The 22,953-nt window shown below is 36.8% G+C and overlaps 1 protein-coding gene across 25 annotated transcripts in view; it reads right to left on the reverse strand.

Annotated features, from left to right (window-relative positions):
• The window catches only part of SYNE1 (spectrin repeat containing nuclear envelope protein 1), a 289,553-nt gene that overhangs the window by 13,960 nt on the left and 252,640 nt on the right, over positions 1-22,953 (reverse strand). For 18 of the 25 annotated variants that reach the window (XM_068184611.1, XM_068184610.1, XM_068184615.1 and 15 more), the window contains 10 exons: positions 15,869-16,031; positions 12,052-12,239; positions 10,274-10,424; positions 6,912-7,094; positions 6,376-6,513; positions 5,436-5,627; positions 4,206-4,536; positions 3,292-3,360; positions 1,214-1,356; positions 242-368 (listed from right to left, as the gene is read on the reverse strand). In XM_068184611.1, the coding sequence (XP_068040712.1) occupies positions 242-368; positions 1,214-1,356; positions 3,292-3,360; positions 4,206-4,536; positions 5,436-5,627; positions 6,376-6,513; positions 6,912-7,094; positions 10,274-10,424; positions 12,052-12,239; positions 15,869-16,031 (1,685 nt within the window). The remainder of the gene's footprint in view (positions 1-241; positions 369-1,213; positions 1,357-3,291; positions 3,361-4,205; positions 4,537-5,435; positions 5,628-6,375; positions 6,514-6,911; positions 7,095-10,273; positions 10,425-12,051; positions 12,240-15,868; positions 16,032-22,953) is intronic. The other 7 variants (XM_068184631.1, XM_068184632.1, XM_068184617.1 and 4 more) reach the window with 2 other exon arrangements.

Raw genomic sequence — 22,953 nt, forward strand, 5'->3', positions numbered from 1 at the left:
TAGGGTTATGCCTCATGATATGAAGGGGTTCTTAAAATGGACTTGTATGCCTAAACTCTTCATACAGCATACACAAGGAATACTTACTATTCCTATTAAAAAATGTTAAACAGAACATGGTAACAGACAGTCGTGTAAATATATATGTCAGCAAATAATACCAAGTGTTTATTCAGAAAAGCTTTGCATGTGTGCTGCTTTCCATAATTGCCGCTCATCAAATGAACTACATGTTACTTACCAGCTGTTTGTGTTTCAGTACTGTTCATGTTAATGAGTCCTGAAAATTTTTCTTCTTCCTCCTTCAGTTTATATCCAAGCCTTCTTACTGAGTCTATGCTTCCACTACATTCACCTAGAAGTTTCATCTGTGTTAACAAACAAAATATTCCTTTTCAATATGCACTGTACAGGACTAATTGTATGGACAGTGAGAATTACAATGCAACTTCCAGAAATTTCCAAAAGTAAGTATAAGTGTGAAGAAAAAGGTCTATTATTTTAGCAATCTGCGCTGTTACTACAAAAAAGTTTATGCAGATGATAAAGGCCTAAAGCATAAGTTATACAGAAATAATTTAGCACCATTATGCCAAATCATTCTAGAAGTCTTAGGTGCCATCTTTTCTAAATTTTAAGACACTATGGCAAAGACACTAGAAGACTGATAAAGAAAATTAACTGAAATGTGGAAATATTACTGTGCATGCAGGCAGATAATTTTTAAATTCTGTCCTTAATAAAATTATTTGAATGACTTTGAGAGAGATTTATCTTTCAGAAAATCTCTCTGTAAAAGCTTTTTAATCAGGGATTCCATACATGCAACCTTGCTTATATGATGCATGCTTATAATTTATTAGAAAGATGAATACTGTGCCTGAAGCTATAAAACATGCTTTTAAAACCAGAGGAATTTCAAACAAAGATATCATCATTAGATGGATAAAATAATGTGAGAGAAACTACTTGTAGACATCTGCAAAAATGCAATAGGAAAATAAATTCCTCAGAGTCATGTTCCTCTAATGCTATTGTAAACACACTAATAACATAAACAACAATAGCATGTGGTTAAGGGTAGTAACCACACAAATGAGACTGAGAAGCAGTCACAGCTAATTGCTCTGCTGAAGCAGCTGCATTTCCTTCAATGGCTAAGCTAAGCTAAGCTTGGAGTGCATATGTGGTTGGGGCTCCTAAACACACGCACATATCCTTTGTAAGTGGAATCCAGTTCTGGTCCTGTAGGTGTCTTGCTACGGATGATGTTTTCTGTTTGCTGTATCTGGAAGCGACTGGTATCCAAGGCCTTGTCCAACTGTCGGATATGTGCTTCCAGGGCACCCGGTTCACCTGTATCAATACCAAATAAGAGGGACTGTCACCCCAACTTTTCCAAATTTCTTTTTTTTTTTCCCTTGTCCAGGAAGAATAGATATTGGGAATACTGTTTAGATTAGGCAGTGAAGGAGAAAAGTAGCAGCAGCAGTATGAGTGGTACAATGTCAAAGCTAAGTGATAACTACTTACATTAGACAGTGTTAGCAAAAGATGATACCAATGAACAAGCTTGCCAAAAGAATACTATAGAAGAGTCCACAGTTTAAAGTAGGCTTACAAATTATTCTGAAGTGACTTTACCCCAGTATTGAATGCCTTGTCTTTTTTTGAAACAGAAAGTTCTCAGCATAGCATACTCTAACCTCACTGATTTTTGGGAAACACCTTGCTCCCTTTCACAACCACTGTCAAATAAAACCCTGCAACCCCAACTTCCATTTTTATGATCTAAATCCATGTAAAAATTTGGTAGCTTAATTCCTCTTTGTATTATTTCTCCTCACTAAAAAGCAGTAGAATTTGCATCTCCATGAAAGGATCCTATTAGTATACAATTTTAGAGACTAAAAGTGGCATACAAATGCTAAGTGATAATTGTTATAATCATATTGTCAAAATCCATAGATGACTGGACGTTGTGGAGACCTGCAGCAAGTAGTCCATGACTGCTTTGGGCAACCACACTAAGCAGCAAAATTTACAGCATTTTTCCAATTATGTACTTGACAAAGATCATGTTTAACACATCTGAAAGAAGGAATTATTCAAGCTATCGGGAATCAATATCAATGTTTTTGAAGAAGGACTAACTTGTAGTTTCCTTTTAGGGGTCAGCTGAATTCTGTGATAGAAATTAACTACAGACAATGCTAATGTGAAGCAGATTGCAGCCTAGAGGACCACATGAGATCCTTCTTATCCATATTCTATCACTATACCTGATTTCCATCTGTTTACAAAGACAGTGTGAATTTATTCATAAAGACACAATTAAAAACATGAATAGAGAAGGAAAGCCTTCTGTCTACTGAATTACAGAAAATGGAGCCTCTTGGATGATTAATCTTTTTTCATATATAACACCACCTTATCCCAAATGGACAGGAGAAAGTGCTCAACATTGGTTTTTGCTCATTACTTTAAAAAAATTTTCACGGATCAGAAAACTAAATACACTTCATCCATAAGTACTGCATTACTTATACCCTTAATCAATAACATTATTTCACTAATTTGGGGAGTAAATAGAAATGGATAGTGAACCTCAGGCTTGTGTCACAGACACTAAGATTTTAATTGTTTGCTTTCTGCAATAAAGTCATTATTTAAAAAGAGGAAAACTGTGAAATAATGAGAAAAAGTATTTGCAAATGCATCTATTTCCTCCAAGAGTGTCATCAAAAAATGAGACAGAAGGTTTAATCTTGTGCAATGAGAAAAGAAAATAATTTTCCAATATTAGTCTAAGATAAAGACAGTATCTCAACTTGACATTTTGATCACAAGAAACATCAGCTAACCTAAAAGTTTATATCTGCGTGATAATCCAAGATGTGGCTGTGTTAAAAAAAATAAAATGCAAATCTGACAAATTAGGTATTGTTCTATACCTTCTCCTTCTGCTTTAAGATGTAACAATGTATTAAGTCTGGTTGATGGACACCAGAGAAAAAAGACCAATAAGATCAGGATCAGTTTAGTTTAGTTAGCCAAGGTGGGATGGCTAATCTTCAGACATCATTGTTTCATCCATGACCCCACGGGTACCTTTAAGTGCAGTAGCAAAGCAGGAGGATACTTCTAAGTTAATACGCCAATGCTGCCATGTAAGAAATATTTATCTTGTAAGTTGTGAAAAGATAGCAGATGCTAGGAGAAGAGAAAGAAGTTATGTTTGTGCACCATGGTATTTGCATCTGGCTATGCTTAGTCATTTATGATGCCTACCAGAGATATTTTTGAGGGCGTTTTCTGTGAGTGTTACATAGGCCTCAAGAGTTTCAGGGATCTCTACATCTGAAAAAATAAAAGCACAATCTGAATTGATGGCTCAGCAATGGCTGTCTCCTTACAGCAGGAGTCCTTTTCATGGGATGGATTAAATAAATTGTTCCAATAGCAAACATTCTCTCTGGAGAAGGAAAAAGATGAAGACACAAACACAGGGAGGCCGCTATAAAGTCTCTTAAGATCCACGCAAACCTGACTATTCCCAGAGCAATGACCTGGAAATCAAAAGACAGCCACAAGATCAGAGTAAAATACACTGGCATGTCTTATCCCACAGTTAGCTCCATTTGGGCACTCTCACTTGTTAAGATTTATTACACAAAGCACAAACATTTAGAAAGGATTTCTAACTTCACTGGAGAACAAGACCCAAGATCCCACCTCAGACTAAACACTCATTTGCTGGAGTCTTGCCTGTATCAGGGCAGAGTTAGGATTTACTTAAACACTTGATGATTTTCTCTGTGGGTCTTTTCCACAGCATTTCTTCATTAGTTTGTTCTGTACTTTTTGCCATATCCAGTAAAGTTTCTTCTAGTCAGAATAAATTAGGACACAGGGCTGTTACAGATGACATATCCCATCTGGCAGGCCTCATGCATAGATACGCAGCCAATTCCCTGCCATATCATGTACGCCTCTGCCATTTTCCAAGGCTGTCGTCATCCAGGAATCTCCATCACTGTCTCTTAAGGCCAGAGGGCCACTGAGATCAATTAGGAAACTCTATTTAAAGTCATCAGGGGCTATTTAAAGTACTTTTCCATGAGAATCTTGGCCACACAATCACACATAAAACATTTGCCTTTTTTTTACTCAGAAAAAACAGAGCTCTCAGTCTGCCACCATACCTGTTATGCCAGCTGCTCCTCTCAGGTAGAAGTCTTTTTCTTGTCCTCCGTCTTCTTCTGAGTGCAGTGCCCGTGAAACGGCTGTCTCCAGGTCCCTGCTGAGGTCGTAGTCATGATCCCACTCCAGGGGGATGGAGTCCACACTCGCAGGGGTATCTCGCCCCGATCGCTCGCTCCTCAGCGGCTGGGAAAGAGGCAGCGAAAGGTTGGAAGAGGGGTGCGGGGAGAGAACGCTGTCCGCAGATTTGTCATGCCAGCGTATGTCAGAGAGATCTGCTGATTCATCCAGATCCACCTCTCTGTCTGAGAGGTCGTGCTCGTCATCTGTTAGCTAGAAGCATAATGCAAACAGAAGCGATCAATGAAACGTGCAGAGGCACTGCATGGTCAGCCTGGGTCAATGATATAAAGTAGCATTAGGTGACAGGCACACTGGTGGGGTTTTCATTTTGCACATTTCCTTTTGCACCTTCCCTTCATTATTATTATTAAGGTGTATTAAAAAACCAAAACAACAAAGAAGATCAAAGTGCCAGCTCATTTTAATTACTTGAGGCACATAAAGTCTCACATAAGGCAAATATCTCCAGACTTTTACTGATGTTACTTCGATGCAAATATTAAGTTAGAAAAACACTTGGAAACAATTAATAGAAAATGTAAGTGATCTTTATCATGAGTATGGCTTGTACTATGTTATTTCATATTTTGAAACCCCTGTATTTTTTTGTTCCTTTCATTCTGTAGGACTTGGGGTACTAAAAATTGTTTTCCTTTCACTTTCTCCTTTTGTTTTCCTTTTCCACTTTTGAACTTGTGTTCAATTTTGGAGACAAACTTCTGTCTCTTCTGATGAGTAAAATAATTTTATCATTATGTTTTTAAAAAACACCAACTCACTAAGCTGCCAGTCAAACTATCTGACAGTGCAGGGAGATGTTATCATGACCAGTACCACAGAGCTACTCCCATGAATAAAGTTTTATAAATCTCCAATTGGCATGCATTTTCATGATGATTTACAGAAATTCCAGATTTTATCAGCTTGCTCTCTGAACAGGACACAAATAGCATGTAATGGAAGGAAGGCAGATGGTCAGGGTTGCAACAAAATTTAACCACAGGGTATTTGGAAAGTTACGTAGGTTTCATTTCAACATCTTTCCTCATTCTCACATTTGTAGATTGGCAATGGAGCAAATGAATAAAATCATATGCAAATATACACACAGGAAGGCGAATAAGTTTCTTGTGATAGCGCTCCACACGCCCGAAGACCTCTTGGCAGTAACGACGCAGCTCATCTAGTTCTTCTTCAATCACAGCTGCATCCAGGGGCTCACTTTTCTCAATGAGTTGCTCACCTTGCACAATTATCTGCTCAATTTTGTTGTTATTCAGGGAAATTTCTTGCTGGAAAGCCTGTGTAAAAGAAAACTCCATGCTTTATCAACAAAATCAACATGAGGGCAATCTGGGTAATTAAAGATGAAAGTATTAAGAGTTTTATAGAAAGAATGGTGTGGGTAACAAACATGGATTGTGCCAAATACTCTTGTCATGAGCAATTAAATCAAATTTAGTGTTCCATAGTCTTTCAAGCCAAAACCAGTGATACTTCATGGTTTACCATCTCATTCCTTACTTGTTGAATTTGGAAAGAAATCTCTTCTCTAAACAAGCCATGTCAATGATCAAATGTCTAGAATGAACAGAGAGGCTAAACCTAGCACAGTGGAATTTTGAATAATGTGACATTTTGTATTGTTTTCTCCAGATAAGGAGCTTTCTGATGCAGAAATGGTTGAGAAATGTAGTAATTGTTAGATATTAGCAATAATGGAAACCTTACATAAATATTTTTTACTAATATTTCCTATTTTGATGTGGGAAAGTACACTTTCATCCCTGGTTTTTCTTTTCACATTTTTCACAGATCAAAGATTTTCTATTTTGACAGAAAAGTATATATTGGAATCTGACATAACTCCTAACTTTTGAGGTTGAAGTCTTGGCTTGCAAGTAAAGGAACCATATCAGGCTGCATTTCTGCATAATGTTTCTTAAAATTCTTTTCCCACTATGCATGATTTTTTTCCCCTTCCTTCTTTCATCCCTCTTTCTGTAACTGCCCATTCTTTACATTCTTCATGTAACTATCGTTCTTTACCTTAAGTTGCTTTATCTTTGCTTGGACATCACACTCTGAGAAATGCTCGATGTTGGTCAGCTGCAGGTCCATTTCTGTTAGCCATACCAGGATGCTGTCACGTGCTGTTTCAAACTCCTCCCGCTGGCCAATAAAATGCTGGAGGGTGGAAAATTGAACAGAAATATGAAAACCCTCAGCAATAGTAGGAAAATTACTTTCATCCCCATCAAACCCAATTTAAACTCAGTACACCTTCTTCTTTCATTTCCTACATGCTTTCTGAAGTTCCTTTAGAGGTAACACCATCAAGACCTGCAATTAGCTGACCTATGAAAGTCATCTTCCACGAGGGAGGTGGTGTTTGATGTCACCAAGCATTTGCCTACAGCCTATTTGTTTACTTTGAACTAAGTGAACTGATGAGCTTCCTTCCTCTTCCAAAGGTAGAAATCCCCTCAAAACCACTGTGCAAATGCATTATACTGAAAGCTGCTGAAGTACCCTTGATTCATAATTAGAGTAATGAAATTGAAGTCTTAAAAATGGAAAAATACTTTTAGCCTGCGTAGGATGGAGGTAACTCGCTTTTGTAAATTGTCCCATCTCTGGTTCCCCTCATGAACCATCTGCTTGAGGCTGCCGTTGGAGTCAGTGCGGTTCTCCCGTGCCAGGCGCCGATATTGCTTATTGATCAGCTCCAGCTGAGTCAGGCTTTCATGCACTTGTCTCTGGAAAGCCTAAAGTAGTATGAACAAAAGATACCTTCAGAATTTTAATTACTGAAATCAGGATACCTATATATATCTCTTGCCTTATTTTGACCCTTCTTCTGCACTCTGACTTACGTAAGCCAATGAATTCCACAAGTTGGAGACATCTCCTGAGGGCTACCCTACAGAGATGCTGTCTTTTGATTAAAAAAAGCAAAACCAAAAAAACAAAAAACCCCAAAAAGTTCATAAAACTGACACGGTTCACTGAATGAGAAATTGCAACATGAATATCCATTACAAAGGCAAAATCAGTATAAGAAAACTAGCTCTTCTTTCTGTGAAATTATATGCTTCTGTATTTGAGAACAGAAGTACAAACAATGAACATGAAACTCTTCTCAAAAAAAAAAAAGGAACAGAATTCCAAGATTCCTGTGGCTTCATTGGATTTCTTTACACATATTGAATTTGCTGAAATGCAAACATTGAAGAGATTTGAGCAATTGTTTATTCTGAAACATGATACTAAATGAGACATCTCTTTATATTTAGTATACTGGTGTGCAAATAAGTTTTGTCTTAAAATATTCACAGAAAAGAAAACGTCCCAAATATCCATGCCAACTTATTTCTGGCAAATGTTTGCAGCATGTACTTTTGGTGCTTGCTCTGCTTTTACAAGAACCACAGTGATGCAGCTGAGGTGCACAGGTGAGTTAGCCCATGGCTTTTATGTTGTGACTAGCAATCATGAAGCTTGGAGGAAGTACCTTGTAAAGAAATGACTGAATTTATACTTCTATTACTACTACTATCAACAACAACAGAATATTTTTTCAAAAATCTACTTGTTTTTATCATGTCACATCACATCAAAGGAAGACCTAAAAACCTAGATTTCACCAGCTCTCTTTTGAATACAAGTAGGGTTTGGATCCCACTGTAGTTCTACAAACTTGCTGTCTGATATTCCTCACAATGCAATAAAACAGTCAATCTCTTCCGAAACTAGACACCTCCCTTAATAAGGACTGTAAAACTGGGATAGGTTATATACTTCTGTAGAGAAATTTTAATTAAACATGTGAGTTTGCTTCCTAAAAAGATATACACTTCATACTGCACCATTCAAAGCTATAATGAGATAAGCACATTTCTGCTGTAATACCAGAGAAGAAAGTAAAGGAACTGGTTGAAAAAAAGATAAGATTCTGTAGAGTCCTCTCAACATAATTATTCTCTTCATTGAATGGCCATCAAACTGGGTAGGGGACATCCAAAAAAGAACAAATGCACTTGCAGCTATTGTGAAATGATCCGCAGAACTGAATTAATATAAAAATGCACAAGTATTCCTATGTTAGAGGCACAATTCTGACTGTATTTACTAGGATCATGAAATCTAAAAGTGTGCAGCTGCTGTTTCACCTGTTACCAAGCCTTCTCCAGCAAAAGGACAGCTGCTTATTTGCCTTCCATGTTTTCTTCTCAGCTACCCAAGAATTCATCTGTTGCATTCTTTCCTGTTACCTCTTTTCATTTCTCCATAAACTACTGGAGAGCAAGGAGTTTGTTTTTGTACAGTGAAGTCAGTGAGAGCCATCTCTGACCTCTGTGCTCATAAACTGAAAGGTTCCTATATGGTCTGATGAGATCTTTTTGTTCTGTGTTGATTTTTAAATTAAAGTGCAGATATGGAGAAGAAAATAGAAAAAAATGCCTAGTTAAAGCAGAAACTTGCTTCTGTTAGTATTTGTAAGTGGCTGACTTCATACTGAATTTACAGTAAAGCTGCTGAATGCCACTGGATTTGAATACCACATTGCCTTCCTGCTATTTGGTAGGCAAAGAAATCAGATGCTCAGGAGAAAAAAAAAAGAAAAAAACAGAAGGAGAAATGAGAAAGAATCAAACTACAGGGAAAGGAGGCTTTTGAAGAGGCTACACTGTTCTCTTTGCATCTTATTCCTGCTGACACTCTATAGACAGTAAAAAATCCACAAGTCTGCTGCAGAGGAAAGGTTATCATAACAACTGAGGTTCAATGAAACAGACTTTGAGCAAAGTCAATTCAGCTGTAAAAATCAAAGAGTCAATATACTTGTGATATACTTGGCTTCTCATACAGAGACTTACTAAATAAGAGATTTAAATCCTGATCACCACATAGAGGGACAATGTGAAAGAGCTCTGAGGCAGAGTGTTTGTGTCCAGTAAGCAAACATTTCTATACTATGGCAATCTACCTGGCCATAATGAAGTCTTGCCTAATGAAGTCTGTCTGAAACCAAAACCTGGCCAGTACATTCATAAATGTGAATGTCAATTATAGAACACAGCACTTCACAGGTTATGTTTTTGATTTAAGCATTAAACCAAAACCTATCAACTGTGCTTAGACATTGTTTAAAATTTGCATTTCTCCTTCACAGCAAATACTTTACAGTGTTTGAATGTTTATGGAATTGCCTAAATAATTTGCTCTCTTTCTTCTCCCCCATCTTGACACAGTCTTTGCAGATATGAGTCCAGGCAAAAGATTTTCCTCTGTGACTCACCAGGCGACGTGTGTGTGTGCTTTACACACAGGTTTACAATCCCTTGTAACTATGAGACAAGCCCCCACATCGCAGTGGACATAACTGAGTCATGCAACAAGCTCCTAAGCACTGACCAATGGGACAGCTTGTCAGTTTTGAAGCATGCTGAACTTTTTTAAGTTACAGCGGACACTATGTGGACACAACAATATTTACATGAATATGAATTTCATGTATAAGTATCCAAAGCGGGGATATTCTGCATTATACAAGAGACTTCAGAGAGCTGGCTTCAGAGAGTTATGGAAAGAAGAGGAGAGATAAAATCAAAGCAAAAGCTTGATTTGATTCCATGCAGCATACATTCAAAGAGGCACTTGGTGAAGGGAGATTTAGGAAGACTATGGAACTCAACTGACTGGACACACTAAAAAATTGCGGAAATATAAAAGGTGAGGAATTTGGTTTTGGTGAACAAACTTCCAGTTGCCACTTTCCACTGTCTTTTTATCTTAGGAACTTGTACTGAAGACAGTTACAAAATCATCAACTCCACTTTATTAATACAGCATCTCTGCTGTAACTTGGTTATGGGAAGGAAGAACACCAGCTGGCTGCCGCAATGTGATCAGTAGGTATTGAATTTCAACCACTATCAATCACCTCAAATTTCTTCAGTTCTTCCTTAGCAACAGTGTAAAGCACACCAGAGGAGCTTGGGAAAGCAGCTGTCCTCTCAGAGGTTTTCAGCCACTCTTCAAATCTAGAGTAGTCATCCAAAAATTTTTGCCATAGCCGCCAGGTCTCTTCAATTCTGCAACAGATAACGGAAAATTAGAGAATGCTTTTGACTGATGGCCAGCTGACCTACAGAAATTTAACCTGTCATCTGCAACAGCAAACTAGCACTGCACCAGACAATAACTGACTAATAATCTAACTCAGTCAGCCAGACTGATAAACAAACCACAAGGAAGCCTGGCTCATTCCAGACTGAGCTAGAATAAGATGAAGGCTTTTTTTTAATGCATCTAATTTTGGAATCAGTATAAAAAAAAGTTTTACGTTTGTAATGGGAGCTCTAAAAAGCTGAGCACACACTAAATAACTTCTGAAATGCAGTGCCAGTGACATCAGTAAAGCTGCTCTTTAATACAAATAACTTTCTAGTACAATAAAGATCTTAAATACTGATAGCTCAGTTAACGTACCAGTACAAATCCACCAAAGCATAATGTGTACATTCTAAGAAAGTAAAATAGTTCCACATTAACTTAAAATAGGTCTGAATTGATGTATTGGACACAAAGTTATGAACGCCCATGTATGTTCATGACAGACTATGTCGAAGAGAGAACTTATAAATGTAGTTCTAAGTCGAATTTGCAACACAAAAGTTACAGATATATTCAATTCAAGAATTTCCATGGCAATAGTATAAAATTACTTAAAGATATGAATCTATGGATCTAGATTCAAACTTAAAGGCAATAAATGTTTTGCAAAAAATAAACAAGAAACTTTACTAAATACATTAAGAATATTCCACAAAAAAAAAGATCATGAAAAGTTCAATTCAGCATTTTGAAACATCAAATTCTTCCTAGAGTTTTTTATATGACTGTATAAACATGACAGAAATAAGCTTCATAACTTACAAAGTTAAAGGAAATATCTTAAAGAAAATATAGGAGTTTAAATCTGTAAACATGTCTCATTACTAAGTCAGCACATAGTACATAGCACTGCCCCACATCATTAACCTACATCATTATTGCTGTTGAAATCATCAAACGATCCTGTGTGGGAATAGAAAGCAATGAATCTTTGGGATATTATGGCCTAAGCATGTGCCCAGACTACACCCAAGAATCCTGGGTGCTGTGGCCCTCATTTGCTCAGCACAGCTAAGGTGGAGAGGTGAAGAAATTCCATGTAAGTGCTCAGTCATAAAATTCTTCCATATGAACAAAGTCAGATATGAGAGAAAGCACTGAGGAAAACTGGCTACATATAAGTCCCTAATACCTAGAATAACATTTCACCCATTCAATAACAAGTTTCCCAACAATCTCAGTAGTTCTTGTGTAAATTTAAGTGTTACAACCTCCCTTTTAGGTCATGTTTCCTACATCTCTTGGAGTCACTGCTATCATCTAAACTTTCTCTAGTTTCTCTCTCATCATATCTACAAAGCATGGGAAATAATAAATAATTCTATTAAAGGACTTGTGAGTGAAATTTGATGACTGTTATCTGTACTTTGTATAAAGGCATGTGCAACCCAAAATTTCATTTTTTTCATAGAAGCATACTAGGTATTGGCTTCTACTCATTGTATGATCTTTTTCTGAACCTTACTCTGCAACCATATAATATACATCCCATCCTGTATTTCTGCTGCAGAAGGAAATACTAATCTGTAGGTGTTTTAGACTTACTTAAGTCGCCTTTCCATCGACATTGCACAAATATTTCTCCACTTTCTGTCCAGATTGCGTGTAGCCTGCTGGATAGAGTCACACTCTGCTTCCGTGGCACAAGCATCACAGTCATGAAGAAGTACTTCACAAAGATTGAGAACAGATGCCACGCCAGTGCTGTGTTTCTCTATGTCCCTCTGGAGTTCCTGCAGGTGAAGAGATTAGTTCTTAAGAGAAGTTGCTAAACATGCATGCATGCAAATATATTTATCTTCCACTCATTTAAAAAAAGAAAAAAGCTTGCAAAGAGAAGTAAAACATCCAGTAATACCAATTAAGAGAGTGCATCTACGCAAGTGGTGATGCAATGTTATCAACGAGGCCAGGAGAACCTGGCAGCATGCACAGCTCTCCCAGGGACTACGAACACCAAACCATTAACTGGGACAAACTGCCAGAGCTCTGCATGCTCAGCTGAGCATCTTTCACACACATTTAACCAACATCACCAATAAATGGTATAATTATTCTCAGCCCTTTCCCATTATCACAGAGAATGTAAAGCAGATGTTAGTAAAAGAAGTGTGACAAGGAAGTACATTCTTATGTACTGCAAGGGTTTGGCAGAGGGACTCTTCTTGAACATGCTGTTCCCCATATGAGATAGCTCCAAAGTGGCACATCTGACATAGAGACTGGCACAGCAGCACATGTTGAACAGTGCACGTGTAAGAGATTTTTCTTCCTTCAAGTTTCCAGTTCAATAGTATTTTCATTGAAAATAGAAAACAAAAATTCCAGACACCTAAAGAAAATGCACTCACACTGTCTTAGCATTTGTGATCAGTATTATTTTTCCTGACAGTTTCTTGGTTTGTTCTACACTGATGATAATGTTAGTTTTGATCACCAGATTAAAGACAAACCACAGAAGTAATTGGCCGTTGCTGTTGGAACAGTGCAATGAAAAGAAACTCTGCTTGAATTTTGTCTACATTTTTTATAAATTGTAAGAAGATTATATGGAAAAATCAGTATAGACAATAACAAAGCCAAGACAACCCAATTCCAACTGTGACTAAGAAATAATAATGCCACTGCATCAAAAAGTGCTATATTGCATCTAGAATACTAGGTTTAATTCTGATTCAGATGAAGAAAGGAACCAATAGGACAATTAGAGATGTGGATGTTTACGTAGGAGAATGTGGCAGTTTGAGCATGAGTAAACTGCTCTACAATTTTGCTATTGAAGTAAACTATGGCATGCAAAGGGAAATACTGTGTCAATACACTGTGTCTACACATATTTAAGGTGTAACTTCCTCTAACTACAGGAACTTTTCTTACAGCTAGCAACATGAAAATGTCTTCCAGCAGGAAATGAGATCCAAATGTTGAATTAAAATCTCAGGAAATTTGAAATAGAACAAGGTGGTTCTATACCAATCTCTTTTTTTTGGTTGTTTGTAATAACTTGGCTTTCACTTAATAAAGTAATCTACTGCATCTTTTCAACTAGAAAGTTATTTTGTAAACATCTACTTTAGAACATTGAGTGGAAAATCACAATCTCTTCTTCCTCAGCAACGGCCTTCTCACTTCACTTGCCTGAAAAATACTTTTATCATGATGTCAAAATACTTATTTTTCTTTCTATCTGCCCTGAACTATTACAGAAGGGTGGATACTATAATCAGATGTCACCCTTTATGAAACACACACTCCAGACAGCTATGAGACTTGAGGTTAAGTAAGTGCAGGTAACGCGATCTCCTTTCCAATGTTTTGGAGTAAAGCAGTAGTGAGAATTATGGGTCCTGTGCATTCATAAGAATTACACTTTTTTAATTCACCTACAGAACATTTCCACAAGCAGTGTCTAGACTATTTATTCTCCATAGTCTAATATTTATTTCCTAGATTTTAAAATTTATTATGTTTATTAGAGAACATTAAGCCTTTGGTTAGTTCACAAAGGAATGTCACTTTTATGCACTGCTGTCACCCATATACAACCTTTTTTTTTGCCCAGAAGAAAACATCATTTTTTCACATTTCAAAAGGTAGGAGATTGAGAAAACAAACAAACAAGTAATCCTTTAAATGAAGTTAATTACTCCAGGAAAACACTGCACTGACGTTACCCTACCTTCCCCCAGGATATCCAGAATCAACTGCATTTTTAATTTCACTAGAGACCAGCAATCTGCAAAGCTGATGCTTGGCTGAAGTAGAGGCTGAGAAATAGATTTCATAAATGGAATTTGTGTCTCCTCTTTCACAACATAACATCTTTAACCTAACTTTGCATATGAACAACTGGGAAGATAACACGATCTCAGTGGAAGATCAAAAATGGAAAAGAACACAAAGTCACTAACAGAAGAGACAGGGAACAAAGTATTTGAGAAGGTAGCCTTCTGAAGTGTTGTGGATAGTGATATAGCCTCCAACTAATAAAAATGCTAGTTGCCATGCATTGAAAGTGGGTGGGTTTTTAAAACTATTATTATTATACCCATGTCTTTTATTGTTATCATCTCAAATCATCACCATGTTTCCAAATAGGGCATCCACCCAAGGTAAGATTCACCTCTATTTCTCCCCGTTAGAGTTCAAACTAAACCACTCTCACGTCTACAGAATATCACTGCATGCTGTCACCAGAAGGAACCAGTGGAAGGCAGAGATATAACACTCTCTGTGCCCAAAATAAATCCCCCAAGAATTGGTTGGGATTGGACAGGATGTCTGCATGGGAATTCTAGTGAATAATAACAACTGCCTACTTTGTTGGTGTCAATGCTTAGCCCTTCCCAGCATTTTATTGTCTCAGAAACACCATTCATTAGTGACACTTCTGTGTTTTAAATAATTATCCCTATGTAAATTCTATATAAAATATTAATAAGTAATTCTGAATAGAGCAGTAGCAAATCATTTGAGGAGCTGGCAAAATCTCTGAGGGAGTTCTTGGCTCTCAGTTCTACCCTCAGCTTAAAGGAGCAAAATGTCCATTTGTACTCTTCATAAATTATCCACAAAATATCCTGTCTTTCCTCTTCCCATGCATTTCTTTCTCCTCTGGAGAAAGCACCCAGGAGAACATCTAACTCCTCTCCAGTGGGAAACAGAAAGGTATTTTTTCCAATAAATAACCAACAGGAACACAAAGGACAGCAGTTCTCTCCAGCAATGTGTTTCTACGTAAAACTTCACTGGGCAGTGAAGTGTAACAGGAAGGAGAAAGTATAGTAAATAATCTTAGAAGTAACATTACTTTCAATGCCAAAAACTGGCTGAATTCACATTTTTCTACATATTTTAATCTAGCACTGCATAAAGGCTTTGTGTAGTATAAACCAACCAATTTTAACTTCACATGTATAGCTCATGCATCTTTGCGTGCAAAGTGACTCTCAAACAAGCTGCAAAATAAAACTGAGTTAGAAAGGTGGCTAAAAATAGTAATTTTCAAGCATTTGCAAAATTTGCAAGGTCTAATAGGTGTCAGTTTTGCCTCTGGGAACAGACAATTCAACAATTCAAACAAACAAAAACCACAAGCCCCAAAGAAAAACAATTGCAATAACTTGTTACAGTTACATCTCTTGGTGCCTTACCTTTCTTGGAAATGTCAATCAGCTCCTGGTGGATTCGATGTCAAGGCCAGCAGAAGGCTCTATAAGTGACACAGTAAGTACCACTTGCCTTGATATTTAAGCATTTTGCCTCATGCCCTCTCAACTGAATTGGGTATGGGCAGCCCAAGGACACTCTACTTTGGCTCTCCCCATGTCACTGTTCACCTGGTAAGTGTGTTGTATTTTACCTGCTGCTCATTTAGCTTCCTTTGTATCTCCTCAGAGTCACAAGTTTCATAGACGATAGGTTTGGACAGCTCCGACTCAATGTGGGCAAGCCAAGATCTCAGACTACTCATGTTTTTATCCAGCTGCTGCACTGCAACAAGGGTTTCCTTCAACTTCTTTACCCTGTAAAGAAAAAGAAATGGCAGTATTAAGTACACCCCGAAGAAAAATTTTCACAGAATGCATTTCTGGAAGTTTTCAGAGAAACTTCACTTAGATGGTGAGTTCTTCTGTAAAGTCTTCCTTTATCATGTAACAGAAGTATATTTTAAGTGCCGAGAGTCCTGCATTCATAGCTGCTGGTTAAGAAAAGATGAGTGCTTATTCATGCCACACAATATTTTTAAATCTTATGTACCTTTATCAGTTCACTTTAATATTTGTTAAAAAAAGTTTTCTCTTGTTTTGTTTCTTTTTTCTTTTTTAATGAGCTCACATACATCAAACCCCCCAAGTAATCTAAGTAATTTAGTTGTGTGTTTGACTAATAGATGACAACTGTTCTTCTTAGAGTACACATAACTTATGCATGTACTGGTAGGAGAGTGCACTGAGTGAACAGGCCTTTTCCACACCCATGAAAATACTGAACTAAGTAACACAGAAGATTTGGGTTGGAAGGGTTCTTTAAAAGCCATCTAGTCCACCTGCTCTGCAATGAGCAAGGACATCTTCAACTAGATCAGGTTGTTCAGAGCCCCATCCAGCCTGACCTTGAACATTCCTAGGGATGGCCCACCATCTGGGCAACCTCTCTGATCAACCTGTTCCAGGGTGAAGACTTGTCCTTGAATAAATAAGTTTCAGAACAAGAAGTCCAGCTCAGAACATGGGGAGAATTCTTGAATTCCAAGGGCTGCTTTAAGTTGGTGTTATTGGACTATTTCAGGTTTAAACAGATGAAAATTGAATGGAACTGCATAGTGATTTCTAACGAGAATTTTTCTTGGAATCCTGACCCTGGAAGACTAATGACCAGGAAAAACTAAATAGATTTCTGAATTTCTGCTCGTGGGTGTTTTTTTTTGGGTTTTTTGTTTTTTTTTTTTTTTTTTTTTTTTTTAATCAAGAGAGCATTAAGCTTAGAGATTGAATAAATTCAACTAAACTTTCATCCCACCTCAATAATTTTTCCTTCTATCTATTTAAACTGCAAAACTGTCCTCCTTCAGTAATTCTCTCCTTCCTATCCCTGTGTTTCATAACATACATTATTAGTAAATTCTGAATTTTTTCCTAAGCTCTCTCTTTTTCCCTGTTTGTGTGGTACCAAAAACAATCTTGAGTAACATTCCCTTTTATACTTCTACTGCTCTTCTACTAAAGTGTTTCAATACTAGAAAGGTTTAAGAGATGAGTGCAGTTGGGAACAGACTGACTAAACTGGGTTGAGAAATACAAGATTGCCAGATTTGTCAAAGAAACAAAATACCACCTGACTATCCTATAAGTCAAATTAAGCAATTGACATTTTTCTCACAATATTAACCATAAAATTTATCAAGTGCTTCCATACTGAAAGCAGTAGTTGCAGATGACCATTGAGAGAATCACAGAGAAATTAATGTCATCTTAAAAAAAGAAAGTTTAATCTTTCCAATTTTCTTCTCTTTATAGCCCTCCCTTTAGCTCACAGATGGTTAAACCGTGGTTCTTTATAGCTAAAAACCCTTAAGAACAGTCCAAATAGCTTCCTTGCTGAAGTCTCATGACCAACAGCTGCAGGGTTTTGATCTGTAAAGAAACCTGGTAACTAGAAAAAAATCTGGGCAATCTGAAAAATCTGTCTACGGTGGGACTGAAGTCAATACAATTATGCTGTAAGACTGCCTCAGTCCTCATCATGAGGCCATGGATCATAACACAGCCCTGTATTTAGGCTCGGGGAGATGGTAGGAGAACACCTGCTGAGGGCACCTCCTCCTTGTCACCTCTGGTTCTACATACAATGTTTTGTGGGCTTAAACCAACTGAAACTTGCCCACAGGGTGACCAAGAAAGTAGGTTATCACCTTTCTAGAAGTCATATACAGCTTATCAATCTCTAATATTATTGAAAAGGAGTGAAATCCTGCCCATTTTCTGCTTATATTTTCAAGACTCAATGCTAATGATCTTTTGCAGGCCTGCTGGAGTGGGAAAGGGAACAATGAGTCATGTCAGCCCTGTGGAGAAACAATGTCACTTGATCATCTGCAAGACCAAGCTGTGGACCAGGATTTTTTTGTTTGCAATTGTGTGTACTCTAATCTCTATGCTGGATTTCATCTACATTTTCCCTGGAGCAACTATAAAGAGTCCATCATTTAGAAACTGCCCTCTGCCTCAGGCAAACGGCACAGGAGTACATGCCTGCCAGAGCATAAAAAATAGTCTGGGCCAACTACCACTATTTTCAGTCACATGGTCAAAGTTACTTCAGAGAAAGAAAGAAAAACAGCGTGATATACTAAAAGAACACTCCAACCAAACCCAAACCCAAACCCTACAGCTTCCTTCCTGTACCCCCACTACGTCTACCCTTAACACAGTTTTTTTTCATACTGAGTTTAATGTAGCAGGTTCATTGCCCGTGGTACAAATAGAAACAAACAAACAAGTGCTTATTTGAGTCTGCTGAAATTTTTTTTTTGACTGAACTGCAGAACAGTGTTGAGCCTCCAGCTACACTGAAAACATATCTGTGATCAAATAATAGATGCAATCCAATATGTCTGTAAGTTTTCCTTCTGAATTTCAGCAAGCAAATGCTGAAATGCCTATGTTCTAAAAGCTCTGCTTAAGAGACAAATTTAAAATCAAGTATGTGGGATACCTAGCCAAGTGTAATTTTGATGTTTTGAGATTTCACTTGCAAGATTATGTTTAATTTGTTAATGATTCCAATAATCATTTCATGCTTTTGTTGCAGCACTAGACAGCACAGTAATTGCACGTTACTGTGAGAGACTTGAGATAATTTTTCTCCTTGATAATAAAATTTGTGCACTGAAATCAAAGGGTTGGAACCATGACACAGTTGGTTTGAAGGTTGTTTTTCATAAAACACACACCCCAGTCTTATTATATTTTACAAATACTTAAATTCTCAGAAAGAATAATACAGTAGAATTCAACTGTTTTCAAGGTTTATTGATGAAAAATCATCTAACAATTTGATTGGGCTTATGATACTTATATTTTCATATTCCAATTAATATGCCTTAATTTCCCCAAGAAACCAATAACTTCAGATTGTCTGTTAATAATGTCTATTATTCTACATCGGGCAAAGACAGTGGGAAAATAACTTGGAACTAAAATTAAGTATTTAATTAAGTATAAAATTAAGTATTTAAAGTCTTTTATTCATTTAATTCAACTAGTCCTAAAGAAGAAAATCTTAAGTTCCACTTAAAACGGGAACAACCTTTCTGTAAGTACAGAAAGATGCATCATATAGAAGTCATAACTACTGCATTAGTCATTTAGACAGCTGCTTACTAATATTAAACTTTAAAAGCAACATGAAAAAACTCAGTAAGAGCATGTTGGCTAAGTCTATAGAGTAGACACCAAAAAACAGAAAAGGTGCTTTTTAAAAAAAATATCCACTTGGAACAGTAGACAAAGTTTAAAGAAACACTCTGAAATAATGAAAAATGTTGCACTATTAAAATCAACTTTGATAAGATCAGTTTAAAAATAATATTTTTATTAGTAAAAAAGTATTTATTTTCCAAAGTACAGTACTGCTGTGTAGTAGGACACCAGTGAAGCCAGTTATATTTACTACTCCAATCAGTTTGCTCTTTCAAAGACTGAATTTCTAGAATTCTGAACAACAGCTAAATTTCTAGAAAAGATAATGAGAAAAGGGAAAAAGAGAAGCTGAATCAAACATCCAAGATGATGTAGGCCGAGTTCAAGTATTACATGCAGTTACAAAACAGTCGTTAATATGAACAGCCAGGACAGCCAGGCTTTGATAAGTTAAGTCTGAAACGCTCTCTTTACAGCGTCTTCCCTTCTCTGCCTTTTGCTTCTAGTCATGCCCCTTTGATGACACAAACAAGCAGACAGATACAGTCTGTTTATTCTCATGTGTGTACATGCTCTCGTATTTGAAAACAGCAGTAAAACCACATCACAGTTTCTCTCAGACAGCTAAGAGATTTTACTAGATCTAAGTCTCCATCACTATGACAAAATTATTCCAGAATCCAAAAGTATTAGCTGTAAAACAAAGTATGCTGTTATCACTGTCAACTGTTTCTCAACTGAGCAGAAAACAGTAATTTCTAGCTATAGTACTGATTTCTACATATCAATATTTCAGTTAGTTTCCCAACAAGCCAAGACTTCAGAAAGAATAGTATCAATCAAGAGCAAACAAAAATAGCTGCCTGCCTTGTGATATCACAGTTACAGTCTGGGAGGTCTGAATCCACACTGTTGTCCTCCGCCATCCTCACAGCATGCAAGTCTTCCACCACAACCATGAAATTTTCCAGTATTAAAAAGAAGAACTTCCACTGCCAAAGCCTGCAAACACTGTTCTTTTGGAGGGGGGAGGAAAGGAGACGCACTTTGCTGTGGAGTACTGTACAGAAAATGTTTCATGCCAAACAAATGTTAACAGCCGTTGCTTGATAACATGACACTGGATGGTGACAAGTGGTCATGTTTCTAAATAAAACCTGCATTCATTAACATGTGCCAGATTTGATCTCCAGGAATGTGGACTGGGAGTGGTAAGGGAAAGGATGAAAACACATACAAAACCTTCTTTGCAAAGCCTGAGCAGTTGCAGCAATAGCACCATTTCCTGGCTGTAAACAATGGCAACTTTTTAAATGAGACTGATACATCAGAAAAAATCATCTGAAAGGATTACATGGTTTTAGAAGGGAAAAAATGTAAGTCTATGGTGCAGAGACAATTCTGCAGCTGTCCTTCTGTAGTTACAGACCTTCTCTGAATGGAGGGGCAATTGAGAGTAACGAATAAGGGAACAGAATATAACAAACAAATATGCTTTTACAGGTGACTGGAGAAGTTTCACCACACAGTATAAAACCGACAGGTAAAGATTCAGACTGGTCATGTATTACCATAAAATATTACTAAAGCACTTTCACACAGGACTTTCTATTAGTTCACAGATGTAGGAAAAGAAAAATGCTCCAAGCAAGGTATTACTGAGCATTGGAGAAAAGTCTGCAGGCTCAAATAATTTATTAATACTGTCAGGCATCCAGAAAGTGAAAAGATGTATTTTTTTCTCAGTACCAGGAAAACTAATATGCCTTTACTAGCTGAATGCAGCCAAAATTATGATATATGATACACTCTAAATTCCAAAATATTGTAACAGAAACACATGCCAATAACAAGATATTTTAAAGGGCCTCCGGATCATTCTAAAAAATTAACTTGGAGGATGTCAACCTTTTCGTCCACTGGTAATTAGACATCAATACAAGCATTTTGTGCATACATTAATCAACAGTTTGGGTTTTAATGATGTCCAGCCTAAGATATAGCTGAACAACCAAAATTTTCATAGCCTAGCATCAAACCTTTCCACAACTTATTTCCAAACTTCAGCAACTTTGCAGAGATTTTTTCCACTTCAGTGGGCAATGGAATGTAAAAAGTTATATGTTTAATTGCATACAATAATGCTCAGCATGCCAGTTGAGAAGGCTAAGTTGAAATGATCTGGAAATAAAAGTAAATAATACTTTACATCCATTAGTTTAGAACTCGGACTTGACACTTCATGATACCAGAATAAGAGGTATCATAATACTGCATATATGCAATAATAGGTATGCATAATATTGCATCTTATGTCTCCCCACCTAAGAATGATACAAAATCCTAAATCCTCACCTCTCGTGGGGACTAATCTGTAATACTGAATAGACAAGACAGATAATTTTAAGATGTGTTCTGCAGTTTCTGAATGCTAGAACTTCCTGAACTTCCTGAAGGTATTATTTGAACATTTCTCTGAGTAAGCATTTCAAAAGAATAACATAAAAATATATCAAATATACTTTTAAGTTCAACAATTGGTGATGTATCCCATCCACTGAAACCAAGCAGGCTCCTCAATGGTAATGCAACACATCCTGATTAATTGTTCTGTAAGAAATATATGGTGTTCACTACTTTAAAATGAACTACTATTACAGGAGCTGGAGCCACTGGAATGCTTCTGCTTACATAAAATTTACTGCTCCCATGCTAACAGATTTCAGAGCAAGAATGTACTAAAACCATATGAAAAAAGAAGAGACAGAAAAGATGATGAAAGTAAACAAACCGTTTGCTACTAAGAGGACTAAACTATTACTAATGCATACGTCTTTACATCAAAGAAATGTGAATTATAAAGTACAAGAGCTATTTATGCAATTCATGAAGTGCAAAATTGTGAGAAAATTATTGTTGGCAATGGTATTGTCGGTAATTGTTGGCCTAAAGCACAGATAAACAGAAAGTGTTGAAACAAATACATAATTTTCTTTACATATCAAACAACAATCCTGTATTTTTTTAAGTTCTGAAAATTCCTGTTCTACTTTTGACCTTGAATAAAAAGAGTCTTTAAGACTAGTGTGCATACATCTACCTGCAGTTACTCTTCTCCATCCATGAAAAAAAAGATCTGTCAAAAAACATAAGACTTAGTTTTGGACCTGCTCTTCTTGAAATACAAAACCACTGTTTTGATTCCACTGTCAAGAAATTTTTAGAGAAACTATATTTGCATCCAGTTTTAAGCACCATGTAAAGTAAGGTGCTACTAGAGCAAGGCTCACTAAATCTGATTGCAACTGATCCTATATTGTAGAAACATAGAACCGTTAGGGTTAGAAAAAAGAGCTTTAAGATCAAGTCCAACCTACCACCATCACCATATTATTATCATGAAGCTTTTAAATTACTCTTCTTGAAGAAATGTTGTCCTGTACCATAAAGCAAAATAGACAAGTAATTTTCACAGAAATGTGTTGATGGTTAAGAACAAATTTATTTCAGAATTTATAATAAA

The sequence above is a fragment of the Anomalospiza imberbis genome, chromosome 3 (genome assembly GCF_031753505.1).
Source record: "Anomalospiza imberbis isolate Cuckoo-Finch-1a 21T00152 chromosome 3, ASM3175350v1, whole genome shotgun sequence".
Taxonomy (NCBI): Eukaryota; Metazoa; Chordata; class Aves; order Passeriformes; family Viduidae; genus Anomalospiza; species Anomalospiza imberbis.